Source organism: Dysidea avara, chromosome 15 (assembly GCF_963678975.1).
Source record: "Dysidea avara chromosome 15, odDysAvar1.4, whole genome shotgun sequence".
In the NCBI taxonomy this organism is placed as follows: Eukaryota; Metazoa; Porifera; class Demospongiae; order Dictyoceratida; family Dysideidae; genus Dysidea; species Dysidea avara.
The window spans coordinates 12,876,194-12,895,587 of record NC_089286.1 but is presented as its reverse complement, the minus strand read 5'-3'; the positions used below and the strand labels follow the sequence as shown (position 1 = coordinate 12,895,587).

The window sequence follows — 19,394 nt, the reverse complement described above, 5'->3', positions numbered from 1 at the left end:
ACTTAAACTTGACAATCATTTCACCCCTATTATTAACACTTTCATTGAGCAGCATATCTAGATGACACAAAATTATCTAAAGTGCTCACACTACGCTAAGATATCTGGTACTACTTCAGAATACGTTCCAGACCACACGTACATGTAGATGTCACACCTTTGAACAATCTGTCAGTTACTCAAACATCGTGACCACACACCCTTATTGGTCTAGTTGCATTTGAAATGATTAGCAGCAGACTGCCAGCACTTCTTGGTAGGCTATAGGTCGATTTGAGATACTCTAATACAGCAGTCACCCTATTAGAACAGTCACATGTGTATATACTAGAGTTGCAACGATACAGTGTGTAGACGTATCGATATATTGCCTTTGTTGTATCACGATACAGCGATATATTGCATGATACGAAGTGGAGTGTAAACATTAGTGTATGTTGTTTTTAAGGGAAATTAATGACTTGCTTTTTCTTCGAGGAACATTACATACCATTCAGTTTAACCACAATGTACAATAATTTGATTGGCAGTCATGGTAACAGCCATGATACGTCGATATATCACGATACACAATATATCGATACGGTTTAACTTTGTATCGATACAACAATACGGCCTTAAAGTGATACGATATGCGATATATCGATATACTGTTGCATCTCTAGTATATACAGCTCGCTGTATGCTATGACAACAAAAATAAACAAACCAGTATACTAAAACATATCATTTATAATGAAGAAGAGATCTTAGTGATAAAAAGGTAGTGACATAAGAGACGAATGATGATATTTGGTGAGAAAATCCCTACATTGTGATCTTATAACAATTATTTGATGAGGAGAAAGGTTGGGATTTTCTCATGGAGCTATGCTGTGATACAGTCAATCATCTCTTGTTTCAGCACTTGGATACCTTTTTCATTAATTTTTTTAATATACTAGCTGAAACATGATGATTCAGGACTGTTTTCCACATCAAAGGAAAATGAAGTCAGACATATTTGCGCATGTATTCAATGTGCATATGCTCTCATCATCAATTGCTAGCAAACAACAAGGTAATCTTGCTTCATTTTAGCAATATTCTGCTCATTTACACTACAAAGCAGCACGACAATCACCTCTGCAATCAATTCACTTACTTTGAACATATAAGACATGGTCAAAAATTAAGGATGATTTTTGTTTCACTGGCTTCTGCTGAACCTTGACTCAGATCTAAAGCCGTGTAGTTTTAGTTTTTTTTTCTTGTTTTTTTTCGTCTGTATTATCATCATGTCAGGCTTTGATTCATTGGTAACACATCAGTAGCTTGTTGTGCTGGCTATCAGGTAATTTCATGAGTCAAATTGGAGCAGTTTAAAATGAATAATGCCTTTATATTATACTGATAGTTGTAGTATACATATGATGAAGCTTGTATTGTGTGTTGGTGTCGAGTCTGGTCAGATCTCACTGGTCAATGGTACAGAGACCAACCTGGATTTTTGTTTTAAGCGTGATGTGATTTGTTTATTTTCTTTCGGTTGTAGATCTTGGAGCTGGTCAATGAAAAGACTAAAACATCAGTTTGGTGTTGCTTCAGATGGGCATATATCGGACAATTCAGGGTAGTGTTGCCTGAGATAAGTCATTCCGTTTTCGACAGTTACATTTGTGTTCTTATTATAACTACTATCTTTGTTTCATTTAATAGTCGAAGTTCTCTGAGTTGGGGCATTAAACTGTGTTCCTTGCTATTGTGCTAGCACGAGTGGCTGAGTCCTAAGAGAAGAAAGCGTTGTTCAATATTTACTCAAGACAGCTGTTTCGTGGTTAAAATTCTTGGTTATCCTGTGATACTTTTGAAAGTACTTATTAGCCTTTTAGCATCAAAGCAGTAGTGTTCTGGTAGAGTATGCTGTTAGAGTGAGCAATAAGCAACTGGCAATTATGAGTGTGTAGATCTGAATGTCTTATCAGCAAGGAACGTGCCACCTATAAGGCTTCATGAGAGTATACTTAATTGTCTGGATTGCACAATGGAAGCACCACTACAACTATAGGCTATTTATCTGGTGGGGCATGCCCCCAGACCACCCTAGAAGGCTTGTGCTTTGCACTGCGCAGGGTGTGAAATATTTCTTAAGATACTATCTGGGATATAGATACATGAAAATATCAAGGAGAAAACATCCTGAATGCCTGGCAGACTCCTGTAAGCGTTTGAGTACAAATCAGATGGCTGCAAGTTCAAGGCTGTCCAGGTCCAGTCATGGATTTCTTTTCGAACACACCTCTAAACAGGTTGTAGGACCACGTGTCCTACAGACCTTCAGCACTTGTGCTGTAAAGCCATAATAAATAAAAAATATAAGATTGTGATACTCTAATAGAGCAGTCACCTATGTAATTTCTCCAGGTTAGCATCCTGAGGCCATATCATGGCTATATTTATCAGCGTTTCTATACAGCTATTGTGTGATGAGATCTTCATATGATTTTAAGTTAAAATTGCCACTAAATCTCAGGAAGCTAAGTTCTCAAAATTTCCTGGGGGCTATGGCTATGACCATTTGGAGTGTGCTTTTGACACTCCACAGTAACTTTATCATGCAGTGTACCCCTGGCCCCTTAGTATTTCCTAGAAAACACCCTGAGATATAGCATTTTTAGCTGCTGAAGGAAATGCTTCTAAGAGGGGGAGGGGCATGCAGTGTACCCCTGGCCCCTTAGTATTTCCTAGAAAATACCCTGAGATATAGCATTTTTAGCTGCTGAAGGAAATGCTTCTAAGAGGGGAAGGGGGCACACTATCCCTCTATTTTACATGCCTATATATGTATGCTCCATAAAGCACATGCAACATTAAAATTATGATGGGTTGCAATCGGACAAAATGTCAGACCACTTAAAAGCAGTTATAAATCTTTTCTGACTGTTGTACTGTATGGATATGCATATGGTACACTACAGAAGATAGCTTGGATTGTCACAAAATAGCCTCCATACATAGCAAGCTTGTGGCCCATATGGCAGTATCATGGCTCTTCAGAGTTTATACGTACTAGTAAGACTATGTGACATTATACAAATCCATGCAACAAGTAAAAATAGCTAGGTAGCATAAAATAAAAGACATGAAACAAGTGACATCACCTACATCTGCAGATACTAGTGCACAATAGAAAATGATATGCATAGAATGCTTTGATCTTTGGAAGATAATGAGGTCTATAAACCCATTAAGAGACCTGCTAGCAGAAATATCTCAGGACATCACACTTTTGATCACTCAGTTGCTGTGCTCTCCCAAGGCTAACAGCCCGCAATGGGTGACTCCATTCCTTTTATGAGCACGCCTAAATGAATTTGGTTGTGGGAGAATGAGTCTAACATTGCAGCTTTGTTTGTTACAATGAACGGACAAGTCTTGGAAAAATCCTTTTAGCGCACATTTGTTTTCTAGAGTATTTTAAGCCTCTATCACCTTGTACTGAACTATTACAAGTACCTAAATAGGTAAGCTTCACTGTAGAATGGTTATTTTTCGTTACCTGTAGCATTAGTGTGGGCCATAATTAGAGCTGTACCGATACAAGAAAATTAAACTGATCCGATACCGATTCAATATATAAAAATAAATTTAAAACCGATACGATACCGATACGATATACCGATATAAACTTATGTTGTATTATCATATTATTTCATTTTTTGTTATAGGTACTGTTGAACTGGAGACAACTATAGTTACACTAAGAAAACAATCACAATGAAATTGACAGTATAATATTTTTGTTACAGGTACTGTTGAACTGGAGACAACTATAGTTACACTAAGAAAACAATCACAATGAAATTGACAGTATAATATTTTTGTTATAGGTACTGTTGAACTGGAGACAACTATAGTTACACTAAGAAAACAATCACAATGAAGTTGACAGTATAGTGGTCTATTGTTGAGGCATTGGCATCAAGTTTCGCTTAATGAAAGTCAACATTTCTAGTTTTTCAGCTAGCAAGCATCGTATTCTACTGCTATCAATTATACCAGTGTCACTAAACAAACTTTCTGAAGGAACAGAGCTGGGTGGGGCTGATAGATATTTCTTGGCCATCACTGCTAACATAGAGTAATGTTCTTTATTTTTCTCCAGTAATCAAAAGGGTTCATAAATTTTTTATCTTCAGGATTGTCTATGACAGGTTCACTTATGTAGTCTGTTACCATTGCTGACAGACTTTCCTCAATGTCGGCCGCTGGGGTTGAACTTGCAGGTGATAGTTTTTTATTTGCCTTTTTATATGAATCGTAAATATTAAATCCTTTCTTTTTTAAGGGTAGGCTACTTGGGTTTGTAGCACTAGGCTCGGTAGGCTGCTCTGATATATCACAGTTGTGAACTTGTAGCTGTGCCAAACATGGTTGAGTGTTATCCTGTTCATTCAACACTAATGTTGGCTCTGTTCGACATACTGCAATTAGTCTTTGCACTGCTAATTCACTAGTTGCACTGTCAAAAAACGAGGCTTTGAACCTTGGATCTAATAGGGTGGCTATAATGTAATTGTCTTCTTTATAAACATGACTGAATCGAGATTTAAGAGACTCCAGTAGTTCCTCTTTAGTGGATAGTATACCTCTAAACTTCTTTTGTGTATCACCAGATTCCTCATTTAGCTCAGATTTTAAAATTTCTAAAAATGGAATCACTTCTGAAATAACAGCCCTTTTAGCACTTAATTCTTTTGTGATTCGCTGCATAGGCTCAAGTAGTTTGACTACCTTTTCTGCTAGCTGCCACTCATTTGAATTCAACTTCTCTGGAAGCTCAAAATCAGTGTCATAAAAGCTGATTGCCCTATGTTGTTCAACTAAACGATCTAGTAAATAGTAAGTAGAATCCCAACGAGTAGGCTCGTCCTGTACAAGCTTATGCTCAGGCAAGTTTAGCTGCTTTTGAATGATATTTAAACGCTCTACAGCTAGGTGAGAATGCTTAAAATGTCCAACAATTTTTCTGCACCTTGCTAACATGTCAATTACAGCACGTTGTGTCATAATACAGTCTTTGATGACCAGCTGCAAGGTGTGTATTGTACAGCCAATAGCAGGTAAATCAGACTGCTCAATGCCTGCCACCATATTAGCAGCATTATCCCTTACCACAACGTGTACCCTGGACTTCTCGATACTCCAAGAGTCTAACAGCTTGGTGATTGTCTCAGATATGGCCTCAGCTGTGTGAGAGCCAGGAAATGGACATACTTGAAGTATCCGCTCTTCCCTTGTGAAACTCTCTGGGTTGATAAAGTGGGCTGTCCAACTAATTAATGAATCTCCACCAGCCTTCCTAGTCCAAATGTCTGTAGTAAAACTTACAGGGAACTTACCTCCATAAGAATGAATCTCTTCGTGAAGCTTTGTTTTGATAGTAGAAAAAATGCGAGGTATAATTTTTTCTGAAAAGTATTTTCTAGATGGCATGACATATCTAGGACGTACATTGGTTAATAATCGAAGAAAGCCAGCATCCTCAACAATGGAAAATGGCTGTGAGTCGAGGGCCATCATTTCTGCAATCCAATTTGTTATTTTCTTGTGTTGTGGATGGTCGTACGTCCATGCGTCTTTGTTTTCCTTCACTTTGTTCAGCGTGAGCTGACGCACATCAGCCTTTCTCCGCTTCGTGTCCTGTTCTGCTTCCCTTTGGTCGTTTCTCTCGGCTTCTTTTACTTCCAATTCATCAAATTTTACACGGTGTTCTTGTTTCAAATGGTATTGTAGATTACTTGTATTAAAATTCTTTGCGCTCGCTCCACCTCGGCTTACAGCTTCATCACAAGTGTTACATATAGCGTTTTTTTCATCTTCAGGGTTAATATTAAAGTACTCCCAAATCACACTCCTCTTTTTCGACACGTTTTTCACCATGACCTTACAAATTTATATTTCAAATTATACGAATAAAACTTTTCCGAATGCACACGTGCATATATCGGTATATCGAATCGGTGTTATTGTATTTTATCGGCTTTTTCGATATAGGGTTAAATTGTTATATCGGCCACCGATACGATATATATTGGTTTATCGGTACACCTCTAGCCATAATTTAAATCATGCCTGCATGGTCTTCATGTCAGTGTCGTGCCACAGTTTTACAACTCGTCGTCTTTGTAATTAACTCACACAGTGAAAAATAGCTGTTATACACTGGTATACTAGGGTGTGTATAGCACTGTTATACTCAAATTATACACACCTATGTATAGGCTGTGTTATACACAGTGCAGTATAACAGTGTTATTTACAGGTTGTGTTATAAACAGTACAGTATAACAGTGTTATAATATACAGGTTGTGTTATACACAGTACAGTATAACAGTGTTGTTATTATTATCTAATCCAAAACAGCCAAGCTGTAAAAAAAACAGTGCGGCCCTCAAAAAGGCTATGGTAAAAAAAGATGTGAAATCCAAGGTGGCGGCCAAGAAATGGCTGTGATGGTAGATTAATGGTAAAAATTTTAATAACGACAATTCAGGTGAATTTGTGTGCTGCTTGGTCTTGGCAAAAAATTCACCTAAATTGCCGTTATTAAAATTTTTACCATTAATCTACCATCACAGCAATTTCTTGGCCGCCACCTTGGATTTCACATCTTTTTTCACCATAGCCTTTTTGAGGGCCGCACTGTTTTTTTACAGCTTGGCTGTTTTGGATTAGATTTCATTTCTTTTTGTATTTCTATACCCCAAAGGCGGCCATAGCGGCTTTGGGACTTATTTAACCTGTCTTTTTTTCTTTACCACAAGAAGAAGAAAAGATGAAGCAGATGTACTTTAAATATTTCTGATTTTATCAGTAAATGTACAAATTATATATATAATACATATATTTATTACAGAACTCTCCATGGTGGTCAATGGCGGATCCAGGATGGGGCATTTGGGGCAAATGCCCCCCCCCCCTTCAAGAAATTGCATACAAGATCGAGATACTCTAATAGAGCAGTCAATTACTCTAATAAAGCAGTCACAATGTTCATGAGGCAGTGTAGCTTACCTATGAAGCTATAAATAGGATTTTATTTTACATAACAGACGTGATATAGTTGGTAAGGATAACTAGCTATTATTGTCGTGACCTTTTTTTTTTTTTTTTTTTGGTCTTCAACTGGTTTTCAGCAAGTTTTTTTGGTCTTCAACTGTTTTTCAGAAAGGTGCCCCCCCTCTTTCCAAACTTTGGATCCGCCCCTGGTGGTTTCTTTGTAACTGAACACTCTACAAGGTGACTTCTTCTTGCTGCTCTCTCTACAGGGTGAATTGTTTGTAGCTGAATAATCTACAAGGTAACTTTTTCTAGTTGATCTCTCTATAGGGTGATTTGTTTGTAGATGAACTATCTACAAGGTAATTTCTTCTAGATGATCTCTTTACAGGGTGATTTGTTTGTAGCTGAATTCTGTGCAGGTGATTTTTTTGCAGCTGAGCTCTTTACAGAATGGTTTCTTTGTAGCTGAACTCTCTACAAGGTAACTTCTTCTAACTGGTCTTTCTACAGGGCAATTTGTTTGTGGCTGAATTTTCTACAGGGTGATTTCTTTGAAGCTGAACTCTCTACATGGTGGTTTCTTTGTAACTGAACTCTCTACAAGGTAATTTCGTCTAGCTGATCTCTCTACAGGGTGATTTGTTTGTAGCTGAACTCTCTACAGGTGATTTGTTTGCAGCTGAACTCTCTACATGGTTTCTTTGTAGCTGAACTCTCCACAAGGTAACTTCTTCTAGCTGATCTTTCTACAGGGTGACTTGTTTGTAGCTGAACTCTCTACAAGGAAACTTCTTCTAGCTGATCTCTCTACAGAGAGATTTGTTTGTAGCAAAACTCTTTACAGGTGATTTCTTTGCAGCTGAATTCTATACATGGTGGTTTTTCTTTGTAGCTGAACTCTCCACAAGGTAATTTCTTCTAGCTGATGTCTCTACAGGGAGTTTTGTTTGTAGCTGAACTCTCTACAGGTGATTTGTTTGCAGCTGAACTCTCTACATGATGGTTTCTTTGTAGTTGAACTCTCTACAAGGTAACTTCTTCTAGCTGATCTTTCTACTAGGTGATTTGTTTGTAGCTGAACTCTCTACAAGGAAACTTCTTCTAGCTGATCTCTCTACAGGGAAATTTGTTTGTAGCTGAACTCTCTACAGGTGATTTGTTTGCAGCTGAACTCTCTACATGATGGTTTCTTTATTGCTGAACTCTCCACAAGGTAACTTCTTTTAGCTGATATTCTAGCTGATCTCTCTACAGGGAGATTTGTTTGTAGCCAAACTCTCTATAGGTGATTTCTTTGCAGCTGAACTCTATACATGGTGGTTTCTTTGTAGCTGAACTCTTTACAAGGTAATTTCTTCTAGCTGATCTCTCTACAGGGAGTTTTGTTTGTAGCTGAACTCTCTACATGATGGTTTCTTTGTAGCTGAACTCTCTACAAGGTAACTTCTTCTAGCTGATCTCTCTACAGGGAGATTTGTTTGTAGCTGAACTCTCTACAGGTGATTTGTTTGCAGCTGAACTCTCTACATGATGGTTTCTTTGTAGCTGAACTCTCCACAAGATAACTTCTTCTAGCTGATCTTACTACTGGGTGATTTGTTTGTAGCTGAACTCTCTACAAGGAAACTTCTTCTAGCTGATCTTTCTACAGGGAGATTTGTTTGTAGCTGAACTCTCTACAGGTGATTGTTTGCAGCTGAACTCTCTACATGATGGTTTCTTTGTAGCTGAACTCTCTACAAGGTGACTTCTTCTAGCTGATCTTTCTACAGGGAAATTGCCACCTCATCAAATTTAGAGAGTGTGTTACTTGCAAATTTGTCTGAGTCAGCATTACACTACTCTTTTGACCTCCTATTGTATTATAAGCTATCAGGGATAATGGAGGTTTTGTATCCTTTTACAGACCATGCAGTAACCAGCTTCACATATACACATACCTTCAATAGGTAGAATCAAACACAAAAGTGTGGCTAAAACTGCTTCAGGTAGGTTGTTGCAAAATTTTAAGTTTATTTAAATTCAGTGGAATTATCTACTAGCTAAAACTTGCTGATTGAACAACTTCTTAGGAATCATTGTAAGTTACTTGTTATTAGAACTTTTTGGCCTATCCTGTGTGTCAAATTTGGTGCTCCTAGCTATTATTGCAAGCTTACAAGTTCTAATGTTTAGAGCTCTAGTTGTTGTTGCTTACGCACAAAATGATATATCCACCAAGACTGAGGAACTTAATTGCACACGTGTGTCATGTTCTGTTATTACTCAATTGCTTTAAATTGTTGTATTATTGCTATAGTAAGACGGCAGAGACTGGAGGGTGCTTATGGCCAGGCTATGGTTGCACTGAGAGACGCAAGAACTGGATCGATCGCTGTGGAGCAACGACATAATTTTGGAGGAAAACAACGTAGTGGTGCTGCTGCTTTGAGGCAGGCTAAACGGCCAAAGCTCAGCACCTAGACACACAAATATTATTGTCTCGCTGAGACTGATGAGGGCAGGGTGCCATCAAGTAGCTTAAGAAAGAATGAGCTGGTCCTTGCTGGCCTTGGCGAGAGAAGCGTGACAATATCTGATGTGAAGTGTACACCACAGGAGTTTCAGGAGGCACTGCTAACTAGATTTCCTAAACTTCGACAGGGCGGAGGGTTCGAACTGCTGAAGTGTGCAGCAAGCACCCGGCAGTTAGAGCTCATACCATTCAAAATCAGCAATTCGCCGAGGCTTCTGAAATCTTGGATAGGGACTGCCAGGATATACATCAGGCCTATCCAACTCAATTTGGACCTAACTCCTACGGAGGAAGTTGAAGAAGAGGTGGGAAAATGTCATGTTTAGTTAGAGTAACCAAGCAATATTCTGCATGCTCCTATCAGGTGCAGAGTATACGACAGAAGTGTCTCCAGTGCCAGGAGCTGATACCAATAGCAGAGCTGCGTGAGCATCTGGAGGTATGCAGGCCCAGGTGAGCACATGCATAAAATACATTACAGCTTGTACAAAATCTTGAAAGTTTAGTCAATCCACTTTGACCAAATTGACACCTCTTAATAATACTACAACTGCATGCAGCATTGAATTTATATGGACAAGGTATAGCTTGGTATTGTGTGTTGAATTAGTACTCACTATATGCTTTACTGATCAGTACTATTATGTTGTGTGTTATTTCTGTAATCATAAATAGCAAATAAAGTTTATTTCAAATTTCAGCCCCTCAGTGTAGTGTATTGAATTGTTCATAATGCATGTTCAGTACATAATGCAGGCATTCTAATTCAATGCTGAGGCATGAGTCGTGTGTCCTACACAAGTATAAGGTACCATAGCTCCTTTGTCTGGCTGCTCTCATCAAAGGACATTTCTGATAATAGCTACTTTTAAACTGTGGATCCAGGAAAACACACACCAACCATGCCCAGCTAGACAGAACTGTATAATTATATTACAAGCACGGTCCATTGCACATGCACAGAGTGCTACTTAATGCCTTTGTTTTAGTAGGGAGTCAGAGGAGTCATCAGAGAATGGCGACAGCTACCGTGATTCATGGTCACCACCACCTGGTCCAATAAATTTGGACTCAGATACTGAGGTACATCTTTGTGTGTGTGTGTGTGTGCGTACACTATAATATGCTTATATTTTTTACAGAGTGAACATGAAGATTTAGAAGTGCTCGGGCAGGACTCAGTGGTGGGTGCAGTATCAGATGATTCTGCAATGGCAGTTGCTCAGCCTGTGGATGTATCCCCTGACCAAGACCAAGACCCTCAATTGTAAGATGATACAGTACGAATGCTTGATAAATATAGTTTGAATAAGTCCCTATGATATTGTGGAAAAGGTCTATTCAACTGAATTTTTCTAATTGATTTACTGACTCACTGCCTACCTGCAGCTATTCTAGTTGACATTAATAACTTGCAGTTACGACTATACTTGAAGTTGAATGTCAACCGGTACAGTATAGCTGCTGGTGTAGATTACCTCCCTTGTATTTTTTTTTATTATTAACACTTTACAGTGAGGTATATATCATTGCTTTTTATTTTACCGTACACCTGTGAATTCAGCTCATACAATCATTCTCCATTGATAGGACTGGAGATAATGCCCATCCACTGCTGTCAGTAATAGGGCAGCTAACACAAATGATGAGCGATGAGGACTTCACACTCAGAATCAGAAGGTCCAGTGTGCTGGAGGATGCACTACTGAGTGTCAGAAGAAGGACTTTTAGTCCATACAAAAAGTTGACTGTGAGTAGTGATATAGCTAGCTTATACACTGTAGTATTGATATTTGTGTGGTGCACAAAAAAGAAAGCAGTCACATATTGTGAAAAGGGATATGGCCTTCAAGAAGCCAAGCTTTGAAATGCATCTAATATAGCTATACTAGTTGGTATTACTTTCTGTGGATGCTTTAAACGGTACAAAAGTAAAGCATATCAGTGATCATGGAGGCTTCCAACTTGTCATTACAAAAGTATATATCAAACCAGAAACCGGCCTCACATTACCTTCATGGTGCCATGGTACGTAGTATTGGCTAGGTAACATCAAGCCCAAAAGTGTTTCCAAATTGGTGAAAATTGTTGCTACGGAATTTTAGTATCAATGGAACTCTCTCCTGACTGATTGGCCCAGTGATTCCTTCAGACAAGGGTAACTCAATAACATAGGCTTCAGTTGGTGCCTGTTGGCATGCCGAAGTGTGTACAGTACAATGCATGCATCATTAACTTTCCCAATTTATGCTTGTAGAAAATGTAAGGTTTCAATTCCCAGTATCATGGCTTCTCAGTGAACCGCCTATATATTTTCTGCAACAACTGAATTTATTGCAGAGGTGCTTGCCATACCAATTCATTTGCAACCTTGCATATAACAGTCTGGACATATAGCTGGTAATGCTTTGACGGTAGCAGCACATATAAAAGTTGTTTTGGCAACAGTGTTTATGTGGTAGCTATGTGTGGGTTCACCGGTAAAAATTATGATACAGAAACATAAACAAACAATTGCAAGTAGTTAGGATTCATAGACCATGCATGTAGAGGTCATGTATATACTAGTAGGCATTTACTGTAAGTTGCACTCATTAAAATTAAATGGCCACTAGTAAATCTCATTTATATGCACACGAGATGCTGTTTAAATTGCTGCACTGGCTTTGCTATAGGTACAGTTTATGGGAGAACCTGCCATTGACCAGGGAGGACCAAAACGAGAATTTTGGTGTCTCCTAGGCTATGAAATAAAAGCCAGAATGTGTACTGGTGACAGTGATCGTCTGTCCATCGATCATGACATAACTGGTCTGCAGGTATGTTTGTATTTGTAAGTAATATTAGAGTGTGCAACTTCTATATAACAATCACTTTGCTTATGTTTCTGCACCCTTAGTGGTGAGCAAAAATAGGGAGTGCATCTCACATGCAATTATTAATCTATCAACTAGTTAACTTACTTTTAAGACTAGATTGGCTTAAAATGATTCCAGCTAGCTATATGGGCTTGATTTATCCACTGTTAGATGTCAGTTCAGCCTGACAAGTACTTTCTGTAAACGCAATTATAATATTGTTCCCTGTTGCATTTATGTAGCATTAAAAAATTAAGTAAAATAGTTATCAAGCTATAAAGCAACTGTTAGTAATGTGAAATGACATGAATAGACACATAATCATTACTGAAAACAAATCACCTACATATATAAAAGCATGACCATTTGCTTATCGAACCATTTATTTTATTTTCATAGCAGAGGAAATTTCACAGCATCGGCATGCTAATGGCTATGTCCATTTACCAAGGGGGAAATGGCTTTCCCTTTTTTGGAAGAGCTACGTTTGACTACATCTGTAGCCAAGATGTTGAAAGGCTGACTGCTAGAGTCGAGGAGATCCCTGACCCGGATACCAGACAGCTTGTAGAAGAAGTATGTTGCATAGTATAATTATATTATTTCATGCATAGATTATCAAACAATGTGTCAATGGTTCCTACTGACCATCATTTCCATACAAAAACTATAACGTCTGCATTAAGGGCAGGAGTGTTAAAATAATAATAGAAACAGCAAGTTGTGAAACAAGGGAACTAGCCATTTGGTGTATAGTGGACGTTTAATCCCTTCATTGCACAAGGCTCTATGCTATACATCACTAGAATAGGAAAATTTCTACTAGTAAGGCAAGTGTAGTGCGGTCATTACCCATGCAATGAGAATTTATTTTGTTGACATAATCACAATTTTGTTTCCTTTAACATACAATGCGTAGATATTGATATATCATTACAGTTGACACCCTGCAGTGACCTTGACGCATTAAAGCGATTAGTTAGAGATAAAATTGAGTTGATCTTGGGAGCAGGCTACACCAGGGAATTGCAGAACGTAACAATTGCTGACAAGGAGCACATTATAAGGGCTCTTTTCCTCCACAGCACAATATATCGCTCCATGGCCGAACTAGATCAGCTTAAGGCTGGTCTAAATGAATTGGGCATATGTGATCGGATGAAGAGCAATCCAAGTGATTTTTTAGACTTTTTTACAAGAAAGGAGCAAAAGCTATCTGCAGGTTAGCAGGGGTTATACGCATGTATATAATGCGGCAAAAATATTATATAATTATGAAGAGATGTTAGCTTGAATACTTTGATTTGTAACTTATAGGGGTTGAAATTATATGCATAGGTGAAAGTTTTTGCTTGCTTGCCCTTTTGCTCTATGCCAAATCTACTTCAAGATGATAGCTTCATTGTTATAGCTGCGGCTAGTACAATGAGGGTCATGACTTAATAGTTATACCACGGCTGCTTGGGATTTTGCTGATATATACACCCAAAGCCCGAGGGCTGCGGGTGTATATGTCAGCAAAATCCCAAGCAGCCGTGGTATAAGTGATATATATCACTTGGGGCGCACTCGCCTAATATATGAAAGAACTAACGAGAACTCATCATGTTTGTTTTATACAGTAGCATCTGAAAATCGATCGTGGTTTTAAAAGCATGGGCTAATAGCCATCAAAACATTGTCATTACGTTAAAACTTCATTAATACATGTTACTATGCTTCAACATGCTATAAAATCTGGCTGATTATGCCACTAGGATCTTACTGTACCAGAAATAGTCAACAATGATTTGTGGTGGCATGGACCAGAATGGTTGAAATTTACTGAATCTACATGGCCAATTAAACTTGTCTGATTAACACCAGAGGGAAACTACTGGATCTAGACAGGAAAAGGTTTAATGTTATAGAAGTCACTAATATTGTAAATGATTCTGAAAATGCTCATTCTTGTCCATCACCATTGATGATGGATAAAACCAAGTGCTCTTCATTATGAAAGCTTCTCGTGTCACGGTATCCTGTCTCAAGTTTATCTACATACAGAAATGTAATTTAGAGACCAGGGTGAAGATTTTTAGAAAACACAAGTTATTAGGAAAGTATTTGTTAACATGGTTGCTGATTCAATTTATTCTAAGGAAATTAAGGGCGCCATTCTGCTGTGGATTATTGTTATTCAACACAGAAGATTAGTGCTGTGAACCTGCAGAGTTTACTAAACGGTTATTAGAAGGTGAATAATTGGATATTGACTGGTTATTGTATTGTAAATTTGCAGACATTATGGTACTAAACATGCATGTTGAAAGCCTTAGGGTGGTACCAAAGTGACCATCAACATCCTGCCTTACAATAACAGCCATTACAATCACATGTTTACACACTCTTTGAAGTTATGTTATGATGTTAGCACTTGTCAGCAGGGGTAATTAATGGTTAACCAAGTGGGTGGGCAAACCGGGTTAAAGGATTCTTAGCCAATAATTGACTTGACGTAGACAATACCGGTTAATAACCGGTTTTTCATACCGGTTTGCAACACTACAGAAGATACCCTTATGTGTTTGTTACAGTTGAGAAACACAGGAACAGTTGTCAACAGAGGCAATTGAGTCTCAAATTAGATGATGTAGGAATATTGAGATGTTATGGTAGATATGTGAATACTTCTTTATCATAGGTCCCAAGTTTCCTAAACATGAATGGTTTACAGTGTTATTGATCAGAGGTTAGGAACTGGTTCATGCTGGAGTTGCTCACACCCTATTTCAGTTGAGGAAGAATACTGAATTCTCCAAGGCCGAGCACAAGTAAGGAGTATACTATCCAAGTGTGTGATATGTCAGAAGTTTAAGTGATCATTTCAGCTATCAAATATGCCACCGTGGCCTAGAGAAAGGGTGTCAGAGCTGGAACTGTATCAGTTTATTGGATTGGATTACCTGTAACCTATACATGTTATGCTTGGAACAGAGCTTTTAAAAGTATGTAGCTATATGCTTGGCAGTATGAGCAATGCACTTAGAATGGATATTGGATTTGACTGCAACACAGTTTCGAATTTGTCTTAAGACAATTGGTGTCTCACAGTGAGAAAACTGACTCAATAATAATTTCAGACAATGCATCACAATTTAAGCTAACCAATATGGCACTGAATGGACAGATATTTTGGGACAAAGATGTTCTAAGGTATTTATCTTCATGGGAAATTAAATGGAACTGTACCACTGTCCTTGCCCCTTGGCAAAGAGGATTTTATTGGAGACTTGTTACATAATTGCAGTAATAATTTGCAATTAATTGCAGTAATAATGTACAGTGTGTTTGTGTTGTGCAGTATTTTGGGGTGCACATTGCACATTTTAATTAAAATTCTTGAACATCATCCTAATAGGCTAGCAAAAGCATAATGCTTATGCTTTTGCTAGCCTATTATGCTCAAAATTATGCCGGCATAATTGGCGCAAGCCTACTGGACAAAATAAATTAATTTATTCCCATTAGAATTACACGAGCTATCTACACAATTGCATAAGGCACTACAAGAAGGTTTACACAAGGAATTATGTTTGATTATGTTTTCAGTCTCCTGGGAGTGTCGTAGAGTTCAAGCTGGGCTTGATAAATAACAGATTTATAATTTTTTATGAAACTTTGACAATTACTAATTATTGTACAAATTATTAAATAATTTCCTGATCCCAATATGAGTGTTAATTGGAGCAAGAAAAATGCTCTCCTCCATGACACGACAGGACCAGCCAAGTTGTTATACAATTGATACTAGGATTACCATAGTAACTAGTAAGTTCTGTATCTGTATCAATGTATGAGAGTTGATAAACTGATTTCATTTATGTTATAGTTCACGCTGTCTCAGACAACTTTTATATTGTGAAGTAGACCAACCCTAGAGGACCATCTCAGTTGTTGGACAAGTGATACTATGATCACCATTATAACCAGTAAGTTTTGTATCAATGTATGAGAGTTGATCAACTGATTTTATTAATGTTATAGTTTAAGTAGTCTCAGCCAACTTATTTTGTTGTAAAGTAGACCTACCCTGGAGGACAAGTGATACTAGGATCACCATGGTAACCAGTAAGTATTGTATCAATGTATGACAATTGATAAACTGATTTTATTTAGCTATGTTACAGTTAAACCAGTCTTAGCCAACTTATTTTATATATTTTAAAGTATACCAAATCTGGAGGACCAGCCCAGTTGTTGGACAAGTGATACTAGGATCACCGTAGTAACCAGTAAGGTATGACAATTGATAAACTGATTTTATTTAGCTATGTTACAGTTAAACCAGTCTCAGCCAACTTATTTTATATATTTTAAAGTATACCAAATCTGGAGGACCAGCCCAGTTGTTGGACAAGTGATACTAGGATCACCGTAGTAACCAGTAAGGTCTGTATCAATTAATGAAAGTTGATAAACTGATTTTATTTATGTTAGAGTTCAAACAGTCTCAGCCAACTTTTTTATTGTCAAGTAGACCAACCCATTGTGGACCAGCCCAGTTGTTGGACAAGTGATACTGGGATCACCATAGTAACCAGAAAGTTCTGTATCAATGTATGACAGTTGATAAACTAATTTTGTTTATGTTACAGTTAAAGCAGTCTCAGCCAACTTATTTTAATGTAAAGTAGACTAACCCGGAGACCAGCCCATTGTTGGACAAGTGATATTAGGATCACCATAGTAACCAATGAGTTTAGTATCAATATTGTGATGGTTGATAAACTGATTTTATTTATGTTATAGTTAAACCAGTCTCAGCCAACTTTTTTGTTATAAAGTAGACCAACCCTGGAGGACCAGCCAAGTTGTTGGACAAGTGATACTTGGATGACCATAGTAAGCAGTAAATTCTGTATTAATGTATGAGAGTTAATAATCTGATTTTATTTATGTTAGAGTTCAAGCAGTCTCAGCCAACTTATTTTATTGTAAATTAGACCTACCCTGGAGTACAAGCCTAGTTGTTGGACAAGTGATACTAGGATCACCATAGTAACCAGGAAGTTGTGTATCAATGTATGACAATTGATAAAGTGATTTTATTTAGCTATGTTACATTAAATCAGTCTCAGCCTACTTATTTTATTTTAAAGTAGACCAAACCTGGAGGACCAGCCCAGTTGTTGGACAAGTGATACTAGTATCACCATAGTAAACAGTAAGTAATGTATGACAGCTGATAAACTGATGTTACAGTTAAACCAGTCTCAGCCAATTTATTTTACTATAAAGTAGACCAACCCTGGAAAACCAGCTTAGTTGTTGGACAAGTGTTACCAAATTCACCATAGTAACCAGTAAGTTTTATATCAATGTATGACAGTTGATAAGAGTTCAAGCAGTCTCAGCCTTCTTATTATAAAGTAGGCCAACCCTGGAGGAAATGCCCAGTTTTTGGACAAGTGATACTAGGATCACCATAGTAACCAGTAAGGCCTGTATCACTGTATGGGAGTTGATAAAGAAATTTAGCCTTTGTATTCCTTATTTTACTTAAAAGCATTCTGAAACCATTCACTAGTTAATAATTATTAATCATCAATATAATAGGTAAATAATAAGCAGAATATTAAGCAAAATATGTACCACTGTGAATATAAGATGATATATCTAATGGCTTAATAATCTCAGTATAGTCTTGCATTATACTAACTATCTTATACTTTAGTATAAACCACATCTTATATTATGGGAGACAGATACTGTATTTCTATATTTATAAACCGTTAAAAATATTTCGTCAAAGCTAGCATCTGACGAAAATTTATTACGCAAAAAATTTTTACCAACGTAATATTCGAGAAGTTGAATGAATTCGGTTAACTGCTTTCTGGCCACCTGGATCGAGGTTGCTGCGGTCTTTTAAAAACAAAGGCCTCCCTCATCCTAGGAGAGGAGGGAGCTGCCGGTCTATTTTGCCGCACATTGGTAATGATGCCATCTGATTCCGTGATAGACAACTACCACAGGACACATTAAATGGAGTATATATGCACAAATATGCAAGTTGATGAAATGAGCTTCTAGCTACAGCCATTTCACTCCAGTCCATTGCTTGACTTGTGACAGACAACTTCTGAATCTGGGGTATAGCCTCCATGGCCGAAACGGAGATGCCACAATTCAGTTTTGCTGCTTGTCATTCTGCTTCTCCTGTATACAAAAAAGGCCTTGAAAAGGCTGTATAGAATTAATAAAGTTACGTAATTCATTGTTAAAAGAATTTTCGTCGCTTGAGGACACAGGTGAAAATTTTTTAACACGAAAATCTAACTCATGAAAATTTCTCGCGGCTTATATTTATAGAAATACGGTATTACTTTAGTTTAATACACATTCTTTGCACGGCTTTGTTTACTTAATTAAATGTGTTACAGCTACGCATTGCATGATAATAGGTATTTTCTTCAATAGCCGTCAAACGCATCTGGTGTGGGTTAGGGTCTCTATATAAATTATGTTATCTTTAGCTGATGATCATGTCATGAGGAGGGGGAGGGACTTGAGTTGTGTCTTTAAGAATTGCACTACCACATCCATAGCAAGTGCGAATACGATTTCCTTCAATAAATTTTGTAAGAAATATAAGTTGACTAGAAACATGAGATTGGTTGTATTGGTGGAGTGAAGGTGTATTAGATTGAATGAGCATCGGTGATGGTGTATGTACTTGATCAAGAACAGGTGAGGAATAATATGGCATTGGTGATGCTGAAAAGTAATTGTTCATACTGATGGTTGAAAAGGCTGGTCAAAGTGAAAGCTACCGCTATATCCATAAGTTCATTTGAGATCAATGTAGACGGATTTAGTGCTACATCCTTGGTCTTTTGAAGAAATGTAAGATAATCACTTAAAATACTGATGTCATCTGCAGCTGCTAACGAGTGATGACACACCTTAGGAGTGCTAGAATAGACAGGGCAAT

At 37.6% G+C, this 19,394-nt stretch overlaps 3 protein-coding genes across 3 annotated transcripts in view; 1 reads left to right on the top strand and 2 right to left on the bottom strand.

The window, feature by feature from the left end:
* The window catches only part of LOC136245826 (uncharacterized), an 82,295-nt gene that overhangs the window by 33,785 nt on the left and 29,116 nt on the right, over window positions 1-19,394 (bottom strand). The gene's annotated exons all lie outside the window — the stretch shown is intronic.
* On the bottom strand, window positions 4,111-5,922 carry LOC136245312 (zinc finger BED domain-containing protein 4-like). The gene has a single exon (XM_066036795.1). The coding sequence runs from the start codon at window positions 5,920-5,922 to the stop codon at window positions 4,111-4,113; it is 1,812 nt and encodes a 603-aa protein (XP_065892867.1).
* Window positions 9,213-15,210, top strand: LOC136245311 (uncharacterized). Its single transcript, XM_066036794.1, has 11 exons — window positions 9,213-9,288; window positions 9,345-9,477; window positions 9,550-9,865; window positions 9,925-10,013; window positions 10,550-10,643; window positions 10,703-10,827; window positions 11,151-11,310; window positions 12,236-12,379; window positions 13,358-13,640; window positions 15,102-15,149; window positions 15,194-15,210. Exons 1-11 carry the CDS (start codon window positions 9,213-9,215, stop codon window positions 15,208-15,210), a joined length of 1,485 nt encoding a protein of 494 aa, XP_065892866.1.